The 26,471-nt window shown below is 42.3% G+C and overlaps 1 protein-coding gene across 2 annotated transcripts in view; it reads left to right on the top strand.

Moving 5' to 3' along the window:
• LOC139760017 (mediator of RNA polymerase II transcription subunit 12-like protein) overlaps nt 1-26,471 on the top strand; it is a 456,094-nt gene that overhangs the window by 50,771 nt on the left and 378,852 nt on the right. For both annotated transcript variants that reach the window (XM_071682758.1, XM_071682766.1), the window contains exons 3-4: nt 11,137-11,328; nt 20,318-20,480. In XM_071682758.1, coding sequence (XP_071538859.1) covers nt 11,137-11,328; nt 20,318-20,480 — 355 coding nt within the window. The remainder of the gene's footprint in view (nt 1-11,136; nt 11,329-20,317; nt 20,481-26,471) is intronic.

The following is a 26,471-nucleotide window of genomic DNA, read 5'->3' on the forward strand; positions in this document are numbered from 1 at the left end:
TAGATTTCAACAGCCTTACTAAGCTGAGAAATGGTGCAGCACCTTGGTCTGCTAAGAATATAAGGGTAGAAGAGCCTTCAAAACCATCGTAACCTTTTGGTTGCCAGTTACGACTAAAATTGCAATACACATTATTCCCATTTCATTACTAAACATGACTTGGTTACCAGTTATGACTAAAGTTGCAAGACACATTATTCCCCTCTCATTGCCAAATACTACCATAGTCTACAATTGTCAAAAAGGTTTTTATGTCCAATGTGGATTGCCAACCCTCTCTATCTATGTTTCTGATGCTTGTTCCTTTTGGGAACTCCCTCAGAGGGGTAGTCAAGGCATAAGAGTTTCCATAACTAGCATTCTCCAACCTTCCCGCAACCAGAAAATGGTGCCAGGATTCCATAAGGTGCTGCCTCCATGTGGTGGCTGGCTGGAACTTAATGTATTGGCAGTGGTTCAGTCAGCTGATGTCTGCCATTCACTTACTGACTCATGTATCACTTTCCTTTTAGTTTACTATGTTTTCCTAAATATATAAGTGATTTAAGGATGGTATGATTCTAGGATGTGCTTTGTAAGTGTTTTGTATATGATAATGCTTGAGTGACTATATTACTCAATGTTTTTGATGAATGTTTATGAGTGGGCAGCACTAGGCTGGTTAGCATCCATTTAACTCCACCTCTTTAAATCATTTGCACTCCTCACAGGTTTTTCATCATAATGCATAGATACGAAGGAGTAGAAAGGAATTCAAACAGTAACAGACCATTAAGTCTAGTTGAGGTTATTTGTAACAGTGAAAGATATCAGGAACTCAGATTAGTGTGGTTAAAGTCAGTAGGCATACAGATAGTTCAAAGAAAATAACCTGCAAATTTTCATGTTTACTAAGGAGGTGCACTAGTGTAAGTCATGGACTTACAGAACATTATTTATTGTCTTTTCGTAAGCATATCTGTAGCACTGCTCTCAACAACTTTGATTGGCAGATCATTCCATATGTTAACAGTCCTTCTGAAGATAAAGTATTTCACCTTATTCAAGGTAAAATGTTTGCCCACAAGTTTGCATCCAATACTTTGAGTGAAATCAGACAAATCAAGGCTCAAGTAGCTTGATAGATGAAGATTATCAAAGCTTTTGATAATTTTGAATGCTTGTATTATTTTTTTTTTTTTTTTTTTTTTTTTATACTTTGTCGCTGTCTCCCGCGTTTGCGAGGTAGCGCAAGGAAACAGACGAAAGAAATGGCCCAACCCCCCCATACACATGTACATACACACGTCCACACACGCAAATATACATACCTACACAGCTTTCCATGGTTTACCCCGGACGCCTCACATGCCCTGATTCAATCCACTGACAGCACGCCAACCCCTGTACACCACATCGCTCCAATTCACTCCATTCCTCGCCCTCCTCTCACCCTCCTGCATGTTCAGGCCCCGATCACACAAAATCCCTTTCACTCCATCCCCCCACCTCCAATTTGGTCTCCCTCTTCTCTCGTTCCCTCCACCTCCGACACATACATCCTCTTGGTCAATCTTTCCTCACTCATTCCCTCCATGTGCCCAAACCATTTCAAAACACCCTCTTCTGCTCTCTCAACCACGCTCTTTTTATTTCCACACATCTCTCCCACCCTCACGTTACCCACTCGATCAAACCACCCCACACCACACATTGTCCTCAAACATCTCATCTCCAGCACATCCACCCTCCCGCGCACAACTCTATCCATAGCCCACGCCTCGCAACCATACAACATTGTTGGAACTACTATTCCCTCAAACATACCCATTTTTGCTTTCCGGGATAATGTTCTCGACTTCCACACACCTTTCAAGGCTCCCAAAACTTTCGCCCCCTCCCCCACCCTATGATCCACCTCCGCTTCCATGGTTCCATCCGCTGACAGATCCACTCCCAGATATCCAAAACACCTCACTTCCTCCAGCCTCTCACCATTCAAACTCACCTCCCAATCGACTTGACCCTCAACCCTACTGCACCCAACAACCTTGCTCTTATTCACACTTACTCCCAACTCTCCCCTTCCACACACTTCACCAAACTCCGTCACCAGCTTCTGCAGTTTCTCACATGAATCAGCCACCAGCGCTGTATCATCAGCGAACAACAACTGACTCACCTCCCAAGCTCTCTCATCCCCAACAGACCTCATACTTGCCCCTCTCTCCAAGACTCTTGCATTCACCTCCCCAACAACCCCATCCACAAACAAACCAAACAACCATGGAGACATCACACACCCCTGCCGCAATCCTACATTCACTGAGAACCAATCACTTTCCTCTCCTCCTACACGTACACATGCCTCACATCCTCGATAAAAACTTTTCACTGCTTCCAACAACTTGCCTCCCACACCACACACTCCTAATACCCTCCACAGAGCATCTCTATCAACTCTATCATATGCCTTCTCCAGATCCATAAATGCTACATACAAATCCATTTGCTTTTCTAAGTATTTCTCACATACATTCTTCAAAGCAAACACCTGATCCACACATCCTCTACCACTTCTGAAACCACACTGCTTGTATTATATCACTTCTTAAACTTCTTTCTTTGCTAAATAGATTTATTTTGTTTGATTGGCTCTCAGAATTTGCTCCTCAGCCCAGAAATCATCTTGGTAGCTTGATGTGGCATTCTCTCCATTCTGTGTATGTCCTTTTTTAGGTAGGGTGACCAAAATTGAAAGCAATATTCAAGATGGGGATGAACCTGTGAATTGTAAAGTGATTTCTCTGGATTAAATCGAAGGCCCTACCTATCTGTCTATTCTGTCTATAGCTTTGACACCTGGAACTCCCTCAAGGGGGTGGCCATGGCAATAGTCTCCATAACTAGTGAATTCTAGTTCTGCTTCTTAACCTTTAGTGCCACACCCTTAACAGGCCACTAGCAGAGGGCAACTCTGGTCCAATGTTTCCAGAGGCTCCTACCTAATGTTCCTACTGACTTCTTTTGCCTAATGCTCCTGCCTAAAGTTCCTACCTATTACTTCTACCTAATGTTTCTGCCTTATGCTCCTACCTAAATGTTTCTACCTACTACTTCTATCTCTTGCTCCTACCATTTGCCAAAAGGCAGGGCTAGCACATGGTGTTCACTGGAGGAAAATTTAGAGTTACAAAGAATGAGCTGTGTGAGTTAAGTGTTGTCAAGTGATGTGTATGACAATGAGGTTATATGTTTGTGGATAGAATATCAGTAGTCCACCTGTGTGTTAGGCAGAAAGAAAGGAATGCTATCTGGGTCAGAGGAGTACAACTTGAAAACCACTATAGTGCTGACTCTCTACACAACCATCACTAACCCTCCCAATACCCAGGCGGGTCATACTGGTAATATACCTGTGTTTGTTGGCTGCCTACTTACTATTAGCTACTGGCGAATTTTGATGTCTTGCCGTGCAACTCATTATCAGTATCATTAATTGTATAAGAAACAGAACCAGCCCAAGACTGATCATTGTGGCACACCACTTGTTATTTCCAACCATTTTGAGGATTGACTGTTAATCATAAATCTGTTTATGGCCAGGCAACCAATTTCCTGTCCACCTTAGTACAACCCAATGTAGGAATATTGTAATGTATATTTTTTGATGAGTTCTTATGAGTTGGCAAGGTGGCTCTGCTTATTACTCCTTTCTATGCAGGTATTTAATGTTTCCCGTTTTTTATGTATTCATCATATTGATTTATTTATATATTTATTTTGCTTTGTCGCTGTCTCCCGCGCCTGCGAGGTAGCGCAAGGAAACAGACGAAAGAAATGGCCCAACCCACCCCCACACATATGCACACACACACACGTCCACACACGCAAACATACACACCCACACATCCCAACGTACACACATATATACACACACAGACACACACATATACACACATGCACACAATTCACACTGTCTGCCCCAATTCACCCCCATCGCCACCCCGCCACACACGGAATAACATCCCCCTCCCCCCTCATGTGCGCGAGGCAGCGCCAGGAAAAGACAACAAAGGCCCCATTTACTCACACTCAGTCTGCAGCTGTCATGCAATGATGCCCGAAACCACAGCTCCCTTTCCACATCCAGGCCCCACAGAACTTTCCATGGTTTACCCTAGACGCTTCACATGCACTGATTCAATCCATTGACAGCATGTCGACCCCGGTAAACCACATCGATCCAATTCACTCTATTCCTTGCCCGCCTTTCACCCTCCTGCATGTTCGGGCCTCAATCACTCAAAATCTTTTTCACTCCATCTTTCCACCTCCAATTTGGTCTCCCACTTCTCGTTCCCTCCACCTCCGACACATATATCCTCTTGGTCAATCTTTCCTCACTCATTCTCTCCATATGCCCAAACCATTTCAAAACACCCTCTTCTGCTCTCTCAACCACGCTCTTTTTATTTCCACACATCTCTCTTACCCTTACATTACTTACTCGATCAAACCACCTCACACCACATATTGTCCTCAAACATCTCATTTCCAGCACATCCACCCTCCTGCGCACTACTCTATCCATAGCCCACGCCTCTCAACCATACAACATTGTTGGAACCACTATTCCTTCAAACATACCCATTTTTGCTTTCCGAGATAATGTTCTCGACTTCCACACATTCTTCAAGGCTCCCAGGATTTTCGCCCCCTCCCCCACCCTATGATTTACTTCCACTTCCATGGTTCCATCCGCTGCCAGATCCACTCCCAGATATCTAAAACACTTTACTTCCTCCAGTTTTTCTCCATTCAAACTTACAACCCAGTTGACTTGACCCTCAACCCTACTGTACCAAATAACCTTGCTCTTATTCACATTTACTCTTAACTTTCTTCTTTCACACACTTTACCAAACTCAATCACCAGCTTCTGCAGTTTCTCACATGAATCAGCCACCAGCGCTGTGTCATCAGCGAACAACAACTGACTCACTTCCCAAGCTCTCTCATCCCCAACAGACTTCATACTTGCCCCTCTTTCCAAAACTCTTGCATTTACCTCCCTAACAACCCCATCCATAAACAAATTTTTTTCAAAAGAAGGAACAGAGAAGGGGGCCAGGTGAGGATATTCCCTCAGAGGCCCAGTCCTCTGTTCTTAACGCTACCTTGCTAATGCGGGAAATGGCGAATAGTTTGAAAGAAAGAAAATATATATATATATATATATATATATCTTTTTCTTTCTTTCTTTCAAACTATACGCCATTTCCCGCGTAGCAAGGTAGCGTTAAGAACAGAGGACTGGGCCTCTGATGGAATATCCTCACCTGGCCTCGTTCTCTGTTCCTTCTTTTGAAAAAAATTTGTTTATGGATGGGGTTGTTAGGGAGGTAAATGCAAGAGTTTTGGAAAGAGGGGCAAGTATGAAGTCTGTTGGGGATGAGAGAGCTTGGGAAGTGAGTCAGTTGTTGTTCGCTGATGACACAGCGCTGGTGGCTGATTCATGTGAGAAACTGCAGAAGCTGGTGACTGAGTTTGGTAAAGTGTGTGAAAGACGAAAGTTAAGAGTAAATGTGAATAAGAGGGGAGGATTTCCAGCCCCCCGCTCCCTCCCCTTTTAGTCGCCTTCTACGACACGCAGGGAATACGTGGGAAGTATTCTTTCTCCCCTATCCCAGGGATAATATATATATATATATATATATATATATATATATATATATATATATATATATATATATATATATATTTGTTGAATGTGTTTGATGATAGAGTGGCAGATATAGGGTGTTTTGGTCGAGGTGGTGTGCAAAGTGAGAGGGTTAGGGAAAATGATTTGGTAAACAGAGAAGAGGTAGTGAAAGCTTTGCGGAAGATGAAAGCCGGCAAGGCAGCAGGTTTGGATGGTATTGCAGTGGAATTTATTAAAAAAGGGGGTGACTGTATTGTTGACTGGTTGGTAAGGTTATTTAATGTATGTATGACTCATGGTGAGGTGCCTGAGGATTGGCGGAATGCGTGCATAGTGCCATTGTACAAAGGCAAAGGGGATAAGAGTGAGTGCTCAAATTACAGAGGTATAAGTTTGTTGAGTATTCCTGGTAAATTATATGGGAGAGTATTGATTGAGAGGGTGAAGGCATGTACAGAGCATCAGATTGGGGAAGAGCAGTGTGGTTTCAGAAGTGGTAGAGGATGTGTGGATCAGGTGTTTGCTTTGAAGAATGTATGTGAGAAATACTTAGAAAAGCAAATGGATTTGTATGTAGCATTTATGGATCTGGAGAAGGCATACGATAGAGTTGATAGAGATGCTCTGTGGAAGGTATTAAGAATATATGGTGTGGGAGGCAAGTTGTTAGAAGCAGTGAAAAGTTTTTATCGAGGATGTAAGGCATGTGTACGTGTAGGAAGAGAGGAAAGTGATTGGTTCTCAGTGAATGTAGGTTTGCGGCAGGGGTGTGTGATGTCTCCATGGTTGTTTAATTTGTTTATGGATGGGGTTGTTAGGGAGGTGAATGCAAGAGTTTTGGAAAGAGGGGCAAGTATGAAGTCTGTTGGGGATGAGAGAGCTTGGGAAGTGAGTCAGTTGTTGTTCGCTGATGATACAGCGCTGGTGGCTGATTCATATGAGAAACTGCAGAAGCTGGTGACTGAGTTTGGAAAAGTGTGTGGAAGAAGAAAGTTAAGAGTAAATGTGAATAAGAGCAAGGTTATTAGGTACAGTAGGGTTGAGGGTCAAGTCAATTGGGAGGTGAGTTTGAATGGAGAAAAACTGGAGGAAGTGAAGTGTTTTAGATATCTGGGAGTGGATCTGGCAGCGGATGGAACCATGGAAGCGGAAGTGGATCATAGGGTGGGGGAGGGGGCGAAAATCCTGGGAGCCTTGAAGAATGTGTGGAAGTCGAGAACATTATCTCGGAAAGCAAAAATGGGTATGTTTGAAGGAATAGTTGTTCCAACAATGTTGTATGGTTGCGAGGCGTGGGCTATGGATAGAGTTGTGCGCAGGAGGATGGATGTGCTGGAAATGAGATGTTTGAGGACAATGTGTGGTGTGAGGTGGTTTGATCGAGTGAGTAACGTAAGGGTAAGAGAGATGTGTGGAAATGAAAAGAGCGTGGTTGAGAGAGCAGAAGAGGGTGTTTTGAAGTGGTTTGGGCACATGGAGAGGATGAGTGAGGAAAGATTGACCAAGAGGATATATGTGTCGGAGGTGGAGGGAACAAGGAGAAGAGCGAGACCAAATTGGAGGTGGAAAGATGGAGTGAAAAAGATTTTGTGTGATCGGGGCCTGAACATGCAGGAGGGTGAAAGGAGGGCAAGGAATAGAGTGAATTGGAGCGATGTGGTATACCGGGGTTGACGTGCTGTCAGTGGATTGAAGCAGGGCATGTGAAGCGTCTGGGGTAAACCATGGAAAGCTGTGTAGGTATGTATATTTGCGTGTGTGGACGTATGTATATACATGTGTATGGGGGGGGGTTGGGCCATTTCTTTCGTCTGTTTCCTTGCGCTACCTCGCAAACGCGGGAGACAGCGACAAAGTATGAAAAAAAAAAAAAAAAATATACATATATATCCTCAGGCACCTCACCATGCCTGGTAAATTATATGGGAGAGTATTGATTGAGAGGGTGAAGGCATGTACAGAGCATCAGATTGGGGAAGAGCAGTGTGGTTTCAGAAGTGGTAGAGGATGTGTGGATCAGGTGTTTGCTTTGAAGAATGTATGTGAGAAATACTTAGAAAAGCAAATGGATTTGTATGTAGCATTTATGGATCTGGAGAAGGCATACGATAGAGTTGATAGAGATGCTCTGTGGAAGGTATTAAGAATATATGGTGTGGGAGGAAAGTTGTTAGAAGCAGTGAAAAGTTTTTATCGAGGATGTAAGGCATGTGTACGTGTAGGAAGAGAGGAAAGTGATTGGTTCTCAGTGAATGTAGGTTTGCGGCAGGGGTGTGTGATGTCTCCATGGTTGTTTAATTTGTTTATGGATGGGGTTGTTAGGGAGGTGAATGCAAGAGTTTTGGAAAGAGGGGCAAGTATGAAGTCTGTTGGGGATGAGAGAGCTTGGGAAGTGAGTCAGTTGTTGTTCGCTGATGATACAGCGCTGGTGGCTGATTCATATGAGAAACTGCAGAAGCTGGTGACTGAGTTTGGAAAAGTGTGTGGAAGAAGAAAGTTAAGAGTAAATGTGAATAAGAGCAAGGTTATTAGGTACAGTAGGGTTGAGGGTCAAGTCAATTGGGAGGTGAGTTTGAATGGAGAAAAACTGGAGGAAGTGAAGTGTTTTAGATATCTGGGAGTGGATCTGGCAGCGGATGGAACCATGGAAGCGGAAGTGGATCATAGGGTGGGGGAGGGGGCGAAAATCCTGGGAGCCTTGAAGAATGTGTGGAAGTCGAGAACATTATCTCGGAAAGCAAAAATGGGTATGTTTGAAGGAATAGTTGTTCCAACAATGTTGTATGGTTGCGAGGCGTGGGCTATGGATAGAGTTGTGCGCAGGAGGATGGATGTGCTGGAAATGAGATGTTTGAGGACAATGTGTGGTGTGAGGTGGTTTGATCGAGTGAGTAACGTAAGGGTAAGAGAGATGTGTGGAAATGAAAAGAGCGTGGTTGAGAGAGCAGAAGAGGGTGTTTTGAAGTGGTTTGGGCACATGGAGAGGATGAGTGAGGAAAGATTGACCAAGAGGATATATGTGTCGGAGGTGGAGGGAACAAGGAGAAGAGGGAGACCAAATTGGAGGTGGAAAGATGGAGTGAAAAAGATTTTGTGTGATCGGGGCCTGAACATGCAGGAGGGTGAAAGGAGGGCAAGGAATAGAGTGAATTGGAGCGATGTGGTATACCGGGGTTGACGTGCTGTCAGTGGATTGAAGCAGGGCATGTGAAGCGTCTGGGGTAAACCATGGAAAGCTGTGTAGGTATGTATATTTTGCGTGTGTGGACGTATGTATATACATGTGTATGGGGGGGGGTTGGGCCATTTCTTTCGTCTGTTTCCTTGCGCTACCTCGCAAACGCGGGAGACAGCGACAAAGTATGAAAAAAAAAAAAAAAATATACATATATATCCTCAGGCACCTCACCATGCCTGGTAAATTATATGGGAGGGTATTGATTGAGAGGGTGAAGGCATGTACAGAGCATCAGATTGGGGAAGAGCAGTGTGGTTTCAGAAGTGGTAGAGGATGTGTGGATCAGGTGTTTGCTTTGAAGAATGTATGTGAGAAATACTTAGAAAAGCAAATGGATTTGTATGTAGCATTTATGGATCTGGAGAAGGCATACGATAGAGTTGATGGAGATGCTCTGTGGAAGGTATTAAGAATATATGGTGTGGGAGGAAAGTTGTTAGAAGCAGTGAAAAGTTTTTATCGAGGATGTACGGCATGTGTACGTGTAGGAAGAGAGGAAAGTGATTGGTTCTCAGTGAATGTAGGTTTGCGGCAGGGGTGTGTGATGTCTCCATGGTTGTTTAATTTGTTTATGGATGGGGTTGTTAGGGAGGTAAATGCAAGAGTTTTGGAAAGAGGGGCAAGTATGAAGTCTGTTGGGGATGAGAGAGCTTGGAAAGTGAGTCAGTTGTTGTTCGCTGATGATACAGCGCTGGTGGCTGATTCATGTGAGAAACTGCAGAAGCTGGTGACTGAGTTTGGAAAAGTGTGTGGAAGAAGAAAGTTAAGAGTGAATGTGAATAAGAGCAAGGTTATTAGGTACAGTAGGGTTGAGGGTCAAGTCAATTGGGAGGTGAGTTTGAATGGAGAAAAACTGGAGGAAGTGAAGTGTTTTAGATATCTGGGAGTGGATCTGGCAGCGGATGGAACCATGGAAGTGGAAGTGGATCATAGGGTGGGGGAGGGGGCGAAAATCCTGGGGGCCTTGAAGAATGTGTGGAAGTCGAGAACATTATCTCGGAAAGCAAAAATGGGTATGTTTGAAGGAATAGTGGTTCCAACAATGTTGTATGGTTGCGAGGCGTGGGCTATGGATAGAGTTGTGCGCAGGAGGATGGATGTGCTGGAAATGAGATGTTTGAGGACAATGTGTGGTGTGAGGTGGTTTGATCGAGTGAGTAACGTAAGGGTAAGAGAGATGTGTGGAAATAAAAAGAGCATGGTTGAGAGAGCAGAAGAGGGTGTTTTGAAGTGGTTTGGGCACATGGAGAGGATGAGTGAGGAAAGATTGACCAAGAGGATATATGTGTCGGAGGTGGAGGGAACAAGGAGAAGAGGGAGACCAAATTGGAGGTGGAAAGATGGAGTGAAAAAGATTTTGAGTGATCGGGGCCTGAACATGCAGGAGGGTGAAAGGAGGGCAAGGAATAGAGTGAATTGGAGCGATGTGGTATACCGGGGTTGACGTGCTGCCAGTGGATTGAATCAAGGCATGTGAAGCGTCTGGGGTAAACCATGGAAGCTGTGTAGGTATGTATATTTTGCGTGTGTGGACGTATGTATATACATGTGTATGGGTGGGGGGGTTGGGCCATTTCTTTCGTCTGTTTCCTTGCGCTACCTCGCAAACGCGGGAGACAGCGACAAAGTATAATAAAAAAAAAAAAAAATATATATATATATATATATATATATATATATAGATATAGATAGCTGGGAATTCATTAAGTGGCCAAAGAGTAAAGTTATGCATAAGTTAAGGTATGTGTATAGTACAGCTACACTGTACAGTGAAAATTTCTGTCTTAGGGATACAATGGATAGGAAGGAATAAGATTTCTGAAGGAAGAAATAAAAAAACTAGGGTGCAAAGGGTTGGGGGGCGAAGTGACTTACCAGTCAGAGGAGAGGTGTTCTGCACTATAAATGAAATGAACTGATGAACTGAGTAATTTCACAGAAATGAATGAAAACACTTTTAGGTAGAGAACATGGATTGAAGAAGTAGGATGTCTTCCACAGAAAGTGACAACTGAAGGGTTCCTACTATACTGTTTGTATAGATTACATGAATTTTATAAATTCAAATTTTTTACAGTATTTCCTTTATACTTTTAGTTAGGAGATATATGATACATGTTTCCCTATTGGGTTATATGCATTGTAATGCCTCCATGATATATGTCTGCATGAAAATGCTGTGAATATCATTTCCTTTTTTTTTTTTTATCAGGTTGCACATTACTTCAATGCCATCTTAAAGAAGAAAGCAGAGTCAAACCAGTTACCAGACACAGCCAGGAAGAAACAGCAAATAAATATCAAAGATAATTTTTGGCTAGTGACACCAAGATCCAAAACTGCAATTGAGGCATGGTTTAAAGACCTTGCTGGATCAAAGGCTCTGACATCCCTTGCTAAAAAAGTAAATAATCATTATGAATTTGATTATTGATAAGAAATGTATTGTGAATATTGTGATTCAACATTTTTTTTCGCATGCAATGATAAAGTTAGAGGTGTATAACTTCATGTAATGGGAAAGTAGCTTTCTCAATTGATTTCTTTTTTAGTAATATGAATCTATCCCATTATCCAACAGGTTCAGTAATGCAGAATCTCACTTCTCTGATAAAATCCTCATTCACACATGCTGCTTTTTTCTGTTTTTCCAACATAGCTTTAATCTTCTTAAAAAGTCTGTCACATGATTTACTTATATATTTGATGTTAATGAACATATCTCTATACTACAGTATTCTTTAAAGTATTTTGTTCATAACAGCAAATTTCTTGACAGTATTTTCATTTTACTTCTCATAGCCATCTCTTCTGCCTTTTCTTTTTTTGTTCTTTGCCGCATTCTGCCTCTGTTGTCATTATATGTACCTTGAAGAATCACCATATACCCTTTACTTCATCTGCATCCCTTTCTCTACTCCCAGCCAAATTTATCTTTACCTTTTTTTCTGACTTAGTTTTGTATTCATTCAGGCTCCATACTGCTATCTTTATATCATTTTTCACTCCCATAGATTAACTTATCAATCTTGTCTTAATCCTCAGTTTTGTTGTTGCCATATAATGATCCATAAGAATTTCCCACACTGCCATCACATCCAGCTTTTCCTGATTTTTTTGACATTTTTATGTGTCCTATCAATATCTGTGGCATGTTATGTCCTCTATCACGTTTCTACATAAATTTGTGAGATAGGTTCTTTTGAAGATAGAGTATTTGCAAGGAGCATGCTTCTTCATGAACAAGTCTGCCAGAAACTCATCATTTGCATTTACTCTTATAATCTTTATCATCCTATTAGGATTTTATCCTGTCATTATAAAACTGTGAAAATTAGGTATGGAGAGGGGTCTCTTGTTTTGGCTCATAGGTAATTCAGTTGTTGTTTGCTAATGACATGGCCCTGGTGGCATATTTGAGCAAGACACAATAGAAGCTGGTGTCTGATGCATATACCCTCTTTGTCATCCTCTTCATATGGCCAAGCCATTTCAGTGTACCTTCAGCTCCTTTAACCATGTTCTTTGTAGCACAACACCTCTCTCTCACCTTGATTTTTTACTCAACCCTCTTCACACAGTATATTGCCCTTAAACATTGCATTCCCACAGATTCACCCTTTTCCATACATTATTCTCAAAAGCCTACACCTTACATACATACAGCACTGTCAGGACTACCCATCTTTGCTTTTACCAACAATGACCTCTTTTACTACACTATTCATGGCACCAAAGACCTTAACCCCTCTCACCCACCCCATGGTTCCATGCTTTCATTCACTGCAATGTCTTCTTCCAGATATCTAAAACATCCCACATCTTCTAGGTTCTTTCCATTCAAACTTACATTCCAACAAGCCTGTTTCTCTTTGTTGTCTTTTCCTAGTGCTACCTTGTGTGCATGTGGGGGGAGGGAGTTGTCATTTATGTGTGGCGGGATGGTGACGGGAACGAATAAAGGCAGCAAGTATGAATTATGCACATGTGTATATATGTATATGTCTGTGTATGTATATATATATGTATACGTTGAAATGTATAGGTATGGATATGTGCTTGTGTGGATGTGTATGTATATACATGTGTATGTGGGTGGGTTTGGCCGTTCTTTCGTCTGTTTCCTTGTGCTACCTCACTAACACTGGAGACAGCAACAGAGTATAATATGATATAATATGGAGAGAGATGGGTGATTATTGGTGCATATGCACCTGGGCATGAGATGAAAGATCAAGAGAGGCAAGTGTTTTGGGAGCAGCTGAATGAGTGTGTTAGTGGTTTTGATGCACAAGACCGGGTTATAGTGATGGGTGATTTGAATGCAAAGGTGAGTAATGTGGCAGTTGAGGGAATAATTGGTATACATTGGGTGTTCAGTGTTGTAAATGGAAATGGTGAAGAGATTGTAGATTTATGTGCTGAAAAAGGACTGGTGATTGGGAATACCTGGTTTAAAAAGCGAGATATACATAAGTATACGTATGTAAGTAGGAGAGATGGCCAGAGAGCATTATTGGATTACGTGTTAATTGACAGGCGCGCGAAAGAGAGACTTTTGGATGTTAATGTGCTGAGAGGTGCAACTGGAGGGATGTCTGATCATTATCTTGTGGGGGCTAAGGTGAAGATTTGTATGGGTTTTCAGAAAAGAAGAGTGAATGTTGGGGTGAAGAGGGTGGTGAGAGTAAGTGAGCTTGGGAGGGAGACTTGTGTGAGGAAGTACCAGGAGAGACTGAGTACAGAATGGAAAAAGGTGAGAACAATGGAAGTAAGGGGAGTGGGGGAGGAATGAGATGTATTTAGGGAATCAGTGATGGAGTGCGCAAAAGATGCTTGTGGCATGATAAGCGTGGGAGGTGGGTTGGTTAGAAAGGGTAGTGAGTAGTGGGATGAAGAAGTGAGATTATTAGTGAAAGAGAAGAAAGAGGCATTTGGACGATTTTTGCAGGGAAAAAATGCAATTGAGTGGCAGATGTATAAAAGAAAGAGACAGGTCAAGAGAAAGGTGCAAGAGGTGAAAGAGAGGGCAAATGAGAGTTGGGGTGAGAGAGTATCATTAAATTTTAGGGAGAATAAAAAGATGTTCTGGAAGGAGGTAAATAAAGTGCGTAAGACAAGGGAGCAAATGGGAACTTCAGTGAAGGGCGCAAATGGGTAGGTGATAACAAGTAGTGGTGATGTGAGAAGGAGATGGAGTGAGTATTTTGCAGGCTTGTTGAATGTGTTTGATGATAGAGTGGCAGATATAGTGTGTTTTGGTCGAGGTGGTGTGCAAAGTGAGAGGGTTAGGGAAAATGATTTGGTAAATAGAGAAGAGGTAGTAAAAGCTTCACGGAAGATGAAAGCCAGCAAGGTAGCAGGTTTGGATGGTATTGCAGTGGAATATATTAAAAAAGGGGGTGATTGTATTGTTGACTGGTTGGTAAGGTTATTTAATGTATGTATGACTCATGGTGAGGTGCCTGAGGATTGGTGGAATGCGTGCATTGTGCCATTGTACAAAGGCAAAGGGGATAAGAGTGAGTGCTCAAATTACAGAGGTATAAGCTTGTTGAGTATTCCTGGTAAATTATATGGGAGGGTATTGATTGAGAGGGTGAAGGCATGTGCAGAGCATCAGATTGGGGAAGAGCAGTGTGGTTTCAGAAATGGTAGAGGATATGTTGATCAGGTGTTTGCTTTGAAGAATGTACGTGAGAAATACTTAGAAAAACAAATGGATTTGTAGCATTTATGGATCTGGAGAAGGCATATGATAGAGTTGATAGAGATGCTCTGTGGAAGGTATTAAGAATATATGGTGTGGGAGGCAAGTTGTTAGAAGCAGTGAAAAGTTTTTATCGAGGATGTAAGGCATGTGTACGTGTAGGAAGAGAGGAAAGTGATTGGTTCTCAGTGAATGTAGGTTTGCGGCAGGGGTGTGTGATGTCTCCATGGTTGTTTAATTTGTTTATGGATGGGGTTGTTAGGGAGGTGAATGCAAGAGTTTTGGAAAGAGGGGCAAGTATGAAGTCTGTTGTGGATGAGAGAGCTTGGGAAGTGAGTCAATTGTTGTTCGCTGATGATACAGCGCTGGTGGCTGATTCATGTGAGAAACTGCAGAAGCTGGTGACTGAGTTTGGTAAAGTGTGTGAAAGAATAGAGCAGAGAGTAAATGTGAATAAGAGCAAGGTTATTAGGTACAGTAGGGTCGAGGGTCAAGTCAACTGGGAGGTAAGTTTGAATGGAGAAAAACTTGAGGAAGTAAAGTGTTTTAGATATCTGGGAGTGGATCTGGCAGCGGATGGAACCATGGAAGCGGAAGTAAATCATAGGGTGGGGGAGGGGGCGAAAATCCTGGGAGCCTTGAAGAATGTGTGGAAGTCGAGAACATTATCTCGGAAAGCAAAAATGGTATGTTTGAAGGAATAGTGGTTCCAACAATATTGTATGGTTGCGAGGCGTGGGCTATGGATAGAGTTGTGCGCAGGAGGGTGGATGTGCTGGAAATGAGATGTTTGAGGACAATGTGTGGCGTGAGGTGGTTTGATCGATTAAGTAATGTAAGGGTAAGAGAGATGTGTGGAAATAAAAAGAGCGTGGTTGAGAGAGCAGAAGAGGGTGTTTTGAAATGGTTTGGTCACATGGAGAGAATGAGTGAGGAAAGATTGACCAAGAGGATATATGTGTCGGAGGTGGAGGGAACTAGGAGAAGTGGGAGACCAAATTGGAGGTGGAAAGATGGAGTGAAAAAGATTTTGAGTGATCGGGGCCTGAACATGCAGGAGGGTGATAGGCGGGCAAGGAATAGAGTGAATTGGATCGATGTGGTATACCGGGGTTGAAGTGCTGTCAGTGGATTGAATCAGGGCATGTGAAGCGTCTGGGGTAAACCATGGAAAGTTGTGTGGGGCCTGGATGTGGAAAGAGAGCTGTGGTTTCGGGCATTATTGCATGACAGGTAGAGACTGAGTGTGAACGAATGGGGCCTTTGTTGTCTTTTCCTAGCGCTACCTCGCACACATGAGGGGGGAGGGGGATGTTATTCCATGTGTGGCGAGGTGGCGATGGGAATGAGTAAAGGCAGACAGTGTGAATTGTGTGCATGGGTATATATGTATGTGTCTGTGTGTGTATATATATATGTGTACATTGAGATGTATAGGTATGTATATTTGCGTGTGTGGACGTGTATGTATATACATTGTGTATGGGGGTGGGTTGGGCCATTTCTTTCGTCTGTTTCCTTGCGCTACCTCGCAAACGCAGGAGACAGCGACAAAGCAAAATAAGTAAAAAAAGATAATATATCTCTCACCCATTCAGTCCTCATACATTTCACATCCACCCTCCTCCATACAACCCTGTCTATAGCCCATACCTTACAGCCATATAACATTGTTGGAACTACTCTTCTTTCAAAATACTCATTTTTGCAGTCCAAGTTAATTTTCTCTCCTTCCACACATTCTTCATTGCTCCCTCCCCCACCCTATGATTCACTTCCGCTTCCATGGTTCCATTTGCTGCAAAGTCCACTCCCAGATATCTAAAATGCTTCTTTTCCTCCAATTTTTCTCCATTCAAACTTACCCCCCAATTAACTTGTCCCTCAACTCTACTGAACCTAATAACCTTGCTCCTCTTCACATTCACTCTCAAATTTTTCCTTTCACAGACTTTTTCAAGCTCAGTCACCGTCTTCTGCAGGATAAGGGCCTTCCCACATATTGTAGAAGGTGACTAAAGGGGTAGGAGCGTAGGGCTAGAAACCCTTTCCTTCTTGTATTTCAGTTTCTCAAAGGGGAAACAAGAAGGAGTCAAGCTGGGAGTGCTCATCCTCCTTGAAGGCTCAGATTAGAGGTGTCTGAATGTGTGTGGATGTAACCAAGATGAGAAGAAAGAAGAGATAGGTAGTATGTTTGAGGAAAGAGACCTGAAGGTTCTGGCTCTGAGTGAAATGAAGCTCAAGGGTATTGGAGAAGAACGCTTTTGGAAAAGTCTTGGGTGTAATGTCAGGGGTTGGCGAGAGGATAAGAGATAAGGAAGGAGTAGCACTACTCCTGAAGCAGGAGTTGTGGGAGTGTGTGATAGTGTAATAAAGTAAATTCTAGATTGATGTGGGTAAAACTTTAAGTGGATGTAGAGAGATGGGTGATTATTGGTGCTCATGCAACTGGTCGTAAGAAAAAGATCATGAGAGGCAAGTGTTTTGGGAGCAGCTGAATGAATGTGCCAGTAGCTTTGGTGCATGAGACTGATTATTGTTGATGGGCGATTTGAATGCAAATGTGAGTAATGTGGCAGTTTAGGGTATAATTGGTGTACATAGGGTATTCAGTATTGTGAATGGAAATGGTGGAGAGCTTGTGGATTTGTGCACTGAAAAAACACTGATGATTGGGAATACTTGGTTTAAAAGGAGAGATATACATAAGTATACATATTTGAGTAGGAGAGATGGTCAAAGTGCATTATTAGATTATGTGTTAATTGATAGGCATGTAAAAGAGAGACTTTTGGATGTTAATGTGCTGAGAGGGACATCTAGTGGGATGTCTGATCACTATCTTGTGGAGGTGAAGGTGAAGATATGTAGAGGTTTTCAATAAAGAAGAGAAAATGTTGGGGAGAAGAGAATGGTGAGAGTAAGTGAGCTTAGAAAGGGGATGTGTGAGGAAGTACCGGTAGAGTTGAGTGTACAATGTCAAAAGGTGAGTGCAAATGAGGTGAGGGGAGTGGGTGAGGAATTGAATGTATTTAGGGAAGCAATGATGGCATGTGCAAGAGATGCATGTGGTATGAGAAAGGTGGGAGGTGGTGGGCAGATTATAATGGTTAGTGAAAGAGAAAAGAGAGGCGTTTGGATGATACTTAAAAGGAAGAAGTGCAAATGACTGGGCAATGTATAAAAGAAAGCGGCAAGAGGTCAAGAGGAAGGTGCAAGAATTGAAAAAAGAGAAAATTAGAGTTGGGGTGAGATAGTATCATTAAACTTTATGGAAAATTTGAAGATGTTTCGGAAGGAGATAAGTAATGTGCGTAAGACATGAGAACAATTGGGTAACATTGGTGAAGGGGTCAAGGAGGGATGTGATAACAGGTAGTGATGAATTGAGGAGATGGAGTGAGTATTTTGAAGGTTTGTTGAATGTGTCCGATGATGGAGTGGCAGATGTAGGGTGTTTTGGTTTGGGTGCAAAGTAATCATGTCAGGGAGAAAGGTTTGCTTAAGAGAAAAGGGTTAGTGAAAGCTTTGTGGAAGATGAAATTTGGCAAGGTGGCAGGTTTGGATGGTATTGCAGTTGAATTCTCTAAGAAAGGGGGTGACTGTGTTGTTGATTGGTTGGTAAGGATATTCACTGTATGTATGGATCATGGTGAGATGCGTGAGGATTGGCAGAATGCATGCATAGTGCCATTCTACAAAGGCAAAGGGGTTAAAGGTGAGTGTTCAAACTACAGAGCATAAGTTTATTGAGTATTCCTGGGAAATTGTATGGGAGGGTATTGATCGAGAGGGTGAAGGCATGTACAGAGCATCAGATCGGGGAGGAACAGTGTGATTTCAGAAGTGGTAGAGGATGTGTGGATCAGATGTTTGTTTTGAAGAATGTGTGTAAGAAATACCTAGAAAAATAGCTGGATTTGTATGTAACATTTATGGATATGGAGGAGGCATATGATAGGGTTGATAGAGATGCTTTGCGAAAGGTCTTAAGAGTATATGTTTGTTTAGGAGGTAAGCAGCTAGAAGCAGTGAAATTTTTTTTACTAAGGATGTAAGGTATGTGTACGAGTAGGAAGAGCAGAGAGTGATTGGTTCCCAGTGAAGGTCGGTCTGCAACAGGGGTGTATGATGTCCCCATGGTTGTTTAATTTGTTTATGGATGGGGTGGTTAGGGAGGTAAATGCAAGAGTTTTAGAGAGAAGGGTGAGTATGCAGTCTGTTTGGGATGAGAGGGCCTGGGAAGTGAGTCAGTTGTTGTTCATCGAGAACAAAATGGGTATGTTTGAAGGAATAGTAGTTCCAACAATATTATATGGTTGCGGGGCATGGGCTGCAGATAGGGCCGAGCAGAGGAGGATGGTTGTGTCGGAAATGAAATGTTTGAGGTTAATATGTGGTGTGAGGAGGTTTGATCGAATAAGTAATGAAAGGGTAAGAGAGAATGTGGTCAAGAGGGCAGAAGAGGGTGTGTTGAAATGATTTGGACACATGGAGAGAATGAGTGAGGAAAGGTTGACAAAGAGGGTATATGTGTCAGAGGTGGAGGGAACAAGGAGAAGCAGGAGACCAAATTGGAGGTGGAAGGATGGAGTGAGAAAGATATTGAGTGATTGGGGCCTGAACATAAAGGCATACAAGGAATAGAGTGAATTGGAACAATTTGGCATACTGGGGTTGACTGGAGTCGACATGCTGTCAGTGAACTAAACCAGGGCATGTGAAGTGTATGGGGTAAACCATGGAAAGGTCTGTGGAGCCTGGATGTGGATAGGTAACTGTGGTATCAGTGCATTATACATGACAGCTGGAGACTGAGTGCGAACGAATGTGGCTTTTTTTGTCAGTTTTTCTGGTACTACCTCGCTGAAGCAGGGGGTAGTGATGCTGTTTCCTTTGGGGCGGGGTAGCGACAGGAATGGATGAAGGCAAGCAGGTATGAATTTATAATTTGTTATTATTCATCGTACATGATCACTGTTTCCCATGTCCATGTAATAGACAACAGGAAACAGACAAAGAATGACCCATCCTCTCAAATATATTCTTATATACATACATACACATACACAGACATATATATACACATGTATATATTCATACTTGCTTGCCTTCATGCATTCCAGGTAGTTATTTGTTCATGTAAAACAATTCTAGAGTTTTGTCATTGTAATTTCTTTTCTGTGTTTAGTGGCATCATTAAATGGGATGTTGTGGTGGGCAAGTGTTGTAAATCCTATCCTTGTCCATCTTGTCTTTCTTGTCTTATGTCTGTAGTTTTCAAGGCAAAGAGGATGATTGTAGATGTGAGTGTGGATTCTTGGATGAGGGCATATGTGTTCATGGAATAGACTTAGTAATTGTCTGCCCTTGTTTTCAGTGTTCTTGAAGTTATTTTGGATAACATTTAATGTATAATAGGGGTTTACAGGAATAGTACCATCAAATAGTTTCTAATACTGTTGATGTTAAATTGGATAATATTTAGTGTGTAATTGGCATTTACAGGGATAATAGAGTTGAATGGATTTTCCTTTGAATGTCCATTTGAATTTAAAGGTTGATGAGATAGTGTGAAGTACATGAAAACTGAAAATTATGTGATGTACTGCACCTGATATTGACAGTCTTACTATTCATTTTAGTTGAGATTGTTTTAGGAGCTAATCAAATCTTTCATCAGGTTCCCATATTCAGCAAGCGGGAAGACATGTTCTTGACATTGTGTGAATACTCAGTACCCATGCTGCGAGCCACTTGGTTTATTAAGATGACATCTGCATATCATGAGTCAAAGGTGGCAGAATCAAAAATTAAGAAGCGACAACAACCAGACATTGCACAAGGTATGTGTATGGGATATGCATGGACATCAGATTTTTTACCTTTGACATGCAGTATTCATCTGAAATGTTGCCAATCTGTGAAAAAATCCTTTATATGATATCTTTTTATTTATTTATTATTCTTGATTGCCATTTTCCACTGATGCAGAGGGTGATGATATCTTCTTATCATATGTTATTAAAGAGAATTTCCCCAAAAGTAGTATACTTAAATTGTTATGGGAAGATGTTGAGTTGATGGGGAGGGCCGTGGCTGGTTCCTTATTTATTTGTTACCAGACTTCACCTGAATGGGGTTATGATGCAAATGAAAAGACATCTTTGGTGAGGCTGAATCACTGGGAGCACAAATTTGTCTCAGAACTTTTCACTCCCGAGGAGTTCACATTTTGTATTTACCGAAAGTAGCACAGCCTTAGGCCACAGGGGCCACTGGAAAGAGAGGTGGAGTAACACCAGGACTCTTTCCCTGAAAGGTCCAAGGGTATTAATTAATGAATGAATATGAGATTTATGAATATTTTCTTGTGCGATTTCATATTACCTACACCTAACCACATTACACACTTTATGGTTATCTCCTTCCTTCATTTTAGACATCCCATAAGTATCATTTACATATGCATCTCTACCTATCTATCTCACTATATCTCTGATGCCCATTCCCATAGGAACTCCCATCAAGGTGTGGCCTTGGCAAAAGAGTCTCCACTTGTCCCTGTCCTTACATGCCTCTCTTGCATACACCATTCCACTCATTCTTCCTCTGTTTCTCTCCCTCCAGTATTCCTCTACCATATTTGCCCATGTCACAGGTGGTCTTCCACTTACACCGACATTTTTAATTGTACTATCATACACTCTCCTTGTAAACTCCCAGTCTTGCTTTCTTTCCACATGCCCAAACCACCTCAAAGTATTATGTTTCACCCATTCTACCACTCCACAGTTCATTCCCTTTGCATTCCTTACGATACTACATCTCTCCTACACCCTTTCATTTCTTTCTTCATTCCAGCAAGTCACACTACATGCTCTTCTGAAATAGCTCATTTCCACAGCATGGATTCTTGACCTCTGTGCCTCATTTCACATTCATGTTTTGGCTGCATAGGTCAGGGTTGGGAGGATTATGTAGTCCCTTAATCCTCTCTTCACTTCCATACTTACGCCTTTACCCTTCATTATTCTGATAAGGGACTCAGTTACTCTTCCACTTAGTACTGTTCTCTCCAATATCTCTCCTTCCATATCACCAGCATTTACCCAAGACAGCCCCCAGATACTTGAATTCTCTCACTTTTTCCAGTCTTTGTCTTCTCATATCCACAGCACAGTTCAATACGCTTTCTTCTTTCACTGTATACGGTTTTACAAAGTCTATACTTTCTCTCCGTTTACTATAAAGCACCATTACTTTAATTTACTTGCATTTACCTTCAATCTCCTTTTCTTACACACATCATAAAACATACTCATACAGTGTTCTGCAACTCCACTCTCCACAAACAGGCTTGCCACTAGCCACCATAATTCATAGCTACACTCCATGTCTGCACCCCCTTTCCCCAGTTTTGCTTTCATCTCTTTTATTGCTCCATCCATATATATATATTCTTTTTTTTCTTTCTTTCAAACTATTCGCCATTTCCCGCATTAGTGAGGTAGCGTTAAGAACAGAGGACTGGGCCTTTGAGGGAATACCCTCAACTGGCCCAATTCTCTGTTCCTTCTTTTGGAAAATTAAAAAAAAACGAGAGGGGAGGATTTCCAGCCCCCCTGCTTCCTCCCCTTTTAGTCGCCTTCTACAACACGCAGGGAATATGTGGGAAGTATTCTTTCTCCCCTATCCCCAGGGAATACATATACATATATATATATATATATATATATATATATATATTTTTTTTTTTTCTTTTTTTTTATACTTTGTTGCTGTCTCCCACGTTTGCGAGGTAGCGCAAGGAAACAGACGAAAGAAATGGCCCAACCCCCCCCATACACATGTATATACATACGTCCACACACGCAAATATACATACCTACACAGCTTTCCATGGTTTACCCCAGACGCTTCACATGCCTTGATTCAATCCACTGACAGCACGTCAACCCCGGTATACCACATCGCTCCAATTCACTCTATTCCTTGCCCTCCTTTCACCCTCCTGCATGTTCAGGCCCCGATCACACAAAATCTTTTTCACTCCATCTTTCCACCTCCAATTTGGTCTCCCTCTTCTCCTCGTTCCCTCCACCTCCGACACATATATCCTCTTGGTCAATCTTTCCTCACTCATTCTCTCCATGTGCCCAAACCACTTCAAAACACCCTCTTCTGCTCTCTCAACCACGCTCTTTTTATTTCCACACATCTCTCTTACCCTTACGTTACTCACTCGATCAAACCACCTCACACCACACATTGTCCTCAAACATCTCATTTCCAGCACATCCATCCTCCTGCGCACAACTCTATCCATAGCCCACGCCTCGCAACCATACAACATTGTTGGAACCACTATTCCTTCAAACATACCCATTTTTGCTTTCCGAGATAACGTTCTCGACTTCCACACATTCTTCAAGGCCCCCAGAATTTTCGCCCCCTCCCCCACCCTATGACCCACTTCCGCTTCCATGGTTCCATCCGCTGCCAGATCCACTCCCAGATATCTAAAACACTTCACTTCCTCCAGTTTTTCTCCATTCAAACTCACCTCCCAATTGACTTGACCCTCAACCCTACTGTACCTAATAACCTTGCTCTTATTCACATTTACTCTTAACTTTCTTCTTCCACGCACCTTACCAAACTCAGTCACCAGCTTCTGCAGTTTCTCACATGAATCAGCCACCAGCGCTGTATCATCAGCGAACAACAACTGACTCACTTCCCAAGCTCTCTCGTCCCCAACAGACTTCATACTTGCCCCTCTTTCCAAAACTCTTGCATTTACCTCCCTAACAACCCCATCCATAAACAAATTAAACAACCATGGAGACATCACACACCCCTGCCGCAAACCTACATTCACTGAGAACCAATCACTTTCCTCTCTTCCTACACGTACACATGCCTTACATCCTCGATAAAAACTTTTCACTGCTTCTAACAACTTTCCTCCCACACCATATATTCTTAATACCTTCCACAGAGCATCTCTATCAACTCTATCATATGCCTTCTCCAGATCCATAAATGCTACATACAAATCCATTTGCTTTTCTAAGTATTTCTCACATACATTCTTCAAAGCAAACACCTGATCCACACATCCTCTACCACTTCTGAAACCACACTGCTCTTCCCCAATCTGACGCTCTGTACATGCCTTCACCCTCTCAATCAATACCCTCCCATATAATTTACCAGGAATACTCAACAAACTTATACCTCTGTAATTTGAGCACTCACTCTTATCCCCTTTGCCTTTGTACAATGGCACTATGCACGCATTCCGCCAATCCTCAGGCACCTCACCATGAGTCATACATACATTAAATAACCTTACCAACCAGTCAACAATACAGTCACCCCCTTTTTTAATAAATTCCACTGCAATACCATCCAAACCTGCTGCCTTGCCGGCTTTCATCTTCCGCAAAGCTTTCACTACCTCTTCTCTTTTTACCAAATCATTTTCCCTAACCCTCTCACTTTGCACACCACCTCGACCAAAACACCCTATATCTGCCACTCTGTCATCAAACACATTCAACAAACCTTCAAAATACTCACTCCATCTCCTTCTCACATCACCACTACTTGTTATCACCTCCCCATTTGCGCCCTTCACTGAAGTTCCCATTTGCTCCCTTGTCTTACGCACTTTATTTACCTCCTTCCAGAACATCTTTTTATTCTCCCTAAAATTTAATGATACTCTCTCACCCCAACTCTCATTTGCCCTTTTTTTTCACCTCTTGCACCTTTCTCTTCACCTCCTGTCTCTTTCTTTTATACATCTCCCACTCAATTGCATTTTTTCCCTGCAAAAATCGTCCAAATGCCTCTCTCTTCTCTTTCACTAATACTCTTACTTCTTCATCCCACCACTCACTACCCTTTCTAACCAACCCACCTCCCACTCTTCTCATGCCACAAGCATCTTTTGCGCAATCCATCACTGATTCCCTAAATACATCCCATTCCTCCCCCACTCCCCTTACTTCCATTGTTCTCACCTTTTTCCATTCTGTACTCAGTCTCTCCTGGTACTTCCTCACACAGGTCTCCTTCCCAAGCTCACTTACTCTCACCACCCTCATCACCCCAACATTCACTCTTCTTTTCTGAAAACCCATACAAATCTTCACCTTAGCCTCCACAAGATAATGATCAGACATCCCTCCAGTTGCACCTCTCAGCACATTAACATCCAAAAGTCTCTCTTTCGCACGCCTGTCAATTAACACGTAATCCAATAACGCTCTCTGGCCATCTCTCCTACTTACATAAGTATACTTATGTATATCTCGCTTTTTAAACCAGGTATTCCCAATCATCAGTCCTTTTTCAGCACATAAATCTACAAGCTCTTCACCATTTCCATTTACAAAACTGAACACCCCATGTATACCAATTATTCCCTCAACTGCCACATTACTCACCTTTGCATTTAAATCACCCATCACTATAACCCGGTCTCGTGCATCAAAACCACTAACACACTCATTCAGCTGCTCCCAAAACACTTGCCTCTCATGATCTTTCTTCTCATGCCCAGGTGCATATGCACCAATAATCACCCACTTCTCTCCATCAACTTTCAGTTTTACCCATATTAATCGAGAATTTACTTTCTTACATTCTATCACATACTCCCACAACTCCTGTTTCAGGAGTATTGCTACTCCTTCCCTTGCTCTTGTCCTCTCACTAACCCCTGACTTTACTCCCCAGACATTCCCAAACCACTCTTCCCCTTTACCCTTGATCTTCGTTTCACTCAGAGCCAAAACATCCAGGTTCCTTTCCTCAAACATACTACCTATCTCTCCTTTTTTCACATCTTGGTTACATCCACACACATTTAGGCACCCCACTCTGAGCCTTCGAGGAGGATGAGCACTCCCCGCGTGACTCCTTCTTCTATTTCCCATTTTAGAAAGTTAATACAAGGAGGGGAGGATTTCTGGCTCCCCGCTCCCGTCCCCTCTAGTCGCTTTCTACGACACGCGAGGAATACGTGGGAAGTATTCTTTCACCCCTATCCCCAGGGATAATATACATATATATATATACATATACACATACACACACATACACATACATACGCACATATACACACACACACACATACAGAGGTATAAGTTTGTTGAGTATTCCTGGTAAATTATATGGGAGGGTATTGATTGAGAGGGTGAAGGCATGTACAGAACATCAGATTGGGGAAGAGCAGTGTGGTTTCAGAAGTGGTAGAGGATGTGTAGATCAGGTGTTTGCTTTGAAGAATGTATGTGAGAAATACTTAGAAAAGCAAATGGATTTGTATGTAGCATTTATGGATCTGGAGAAGGCATATGATAGAGTTGATAGAGATGCTCTCTGGAAGGTATTAAGAATATATGGTGTGGGAGGAAAGTTGTTAGAAGCAGTGAAAAGTTTTTATCGAGGATGTAAGGCATGTGTACGTGTAGGAAGAGAGGAAAGTGATTGGTTCTCAGTGAATGTAGGTTTGCGGCAGGGGTGTGTGATGTCTCCATGGTTGTTTAATTTGTTTATGGATGGGGTTGTTAGGGAGGTAAATGCAAGAGTTTTGGAAAGAGGGGCAAGTATGAAGTCAGTTGGGGATGAGAGAGCTTGGGAAGTGAGTCAGTTGTTGTTCGCTGATGATACAGCGCTGGTGGCTGATTCATGTGAGAAACTGCAGAAGCTGGTGACTGAGTTTGGTAAAGTGTGTGGAAGAAGAAAGTTAAGAGTGAATGTGAATAAGAGCAAGGTTATTAGGTACAGTAGGGTTGAGGGTCAAGTCAATTGGGAGGTGA

The sequence above is a fragment of the Panulirus ornatus genome, chromosome 3 (assembly GCF_036320965.1).
Source record: "Panulirus ornatus isolate Po-2019 chromosome 3, ASM3632096v1, whole genome shotgun sequence".
Lineage (NCBI taxonomy): Eukaryota > Metazoa > Arthropoda > Malacostraca > Decapoda > Palinuridae > Panulirus > Panulirus ornatus.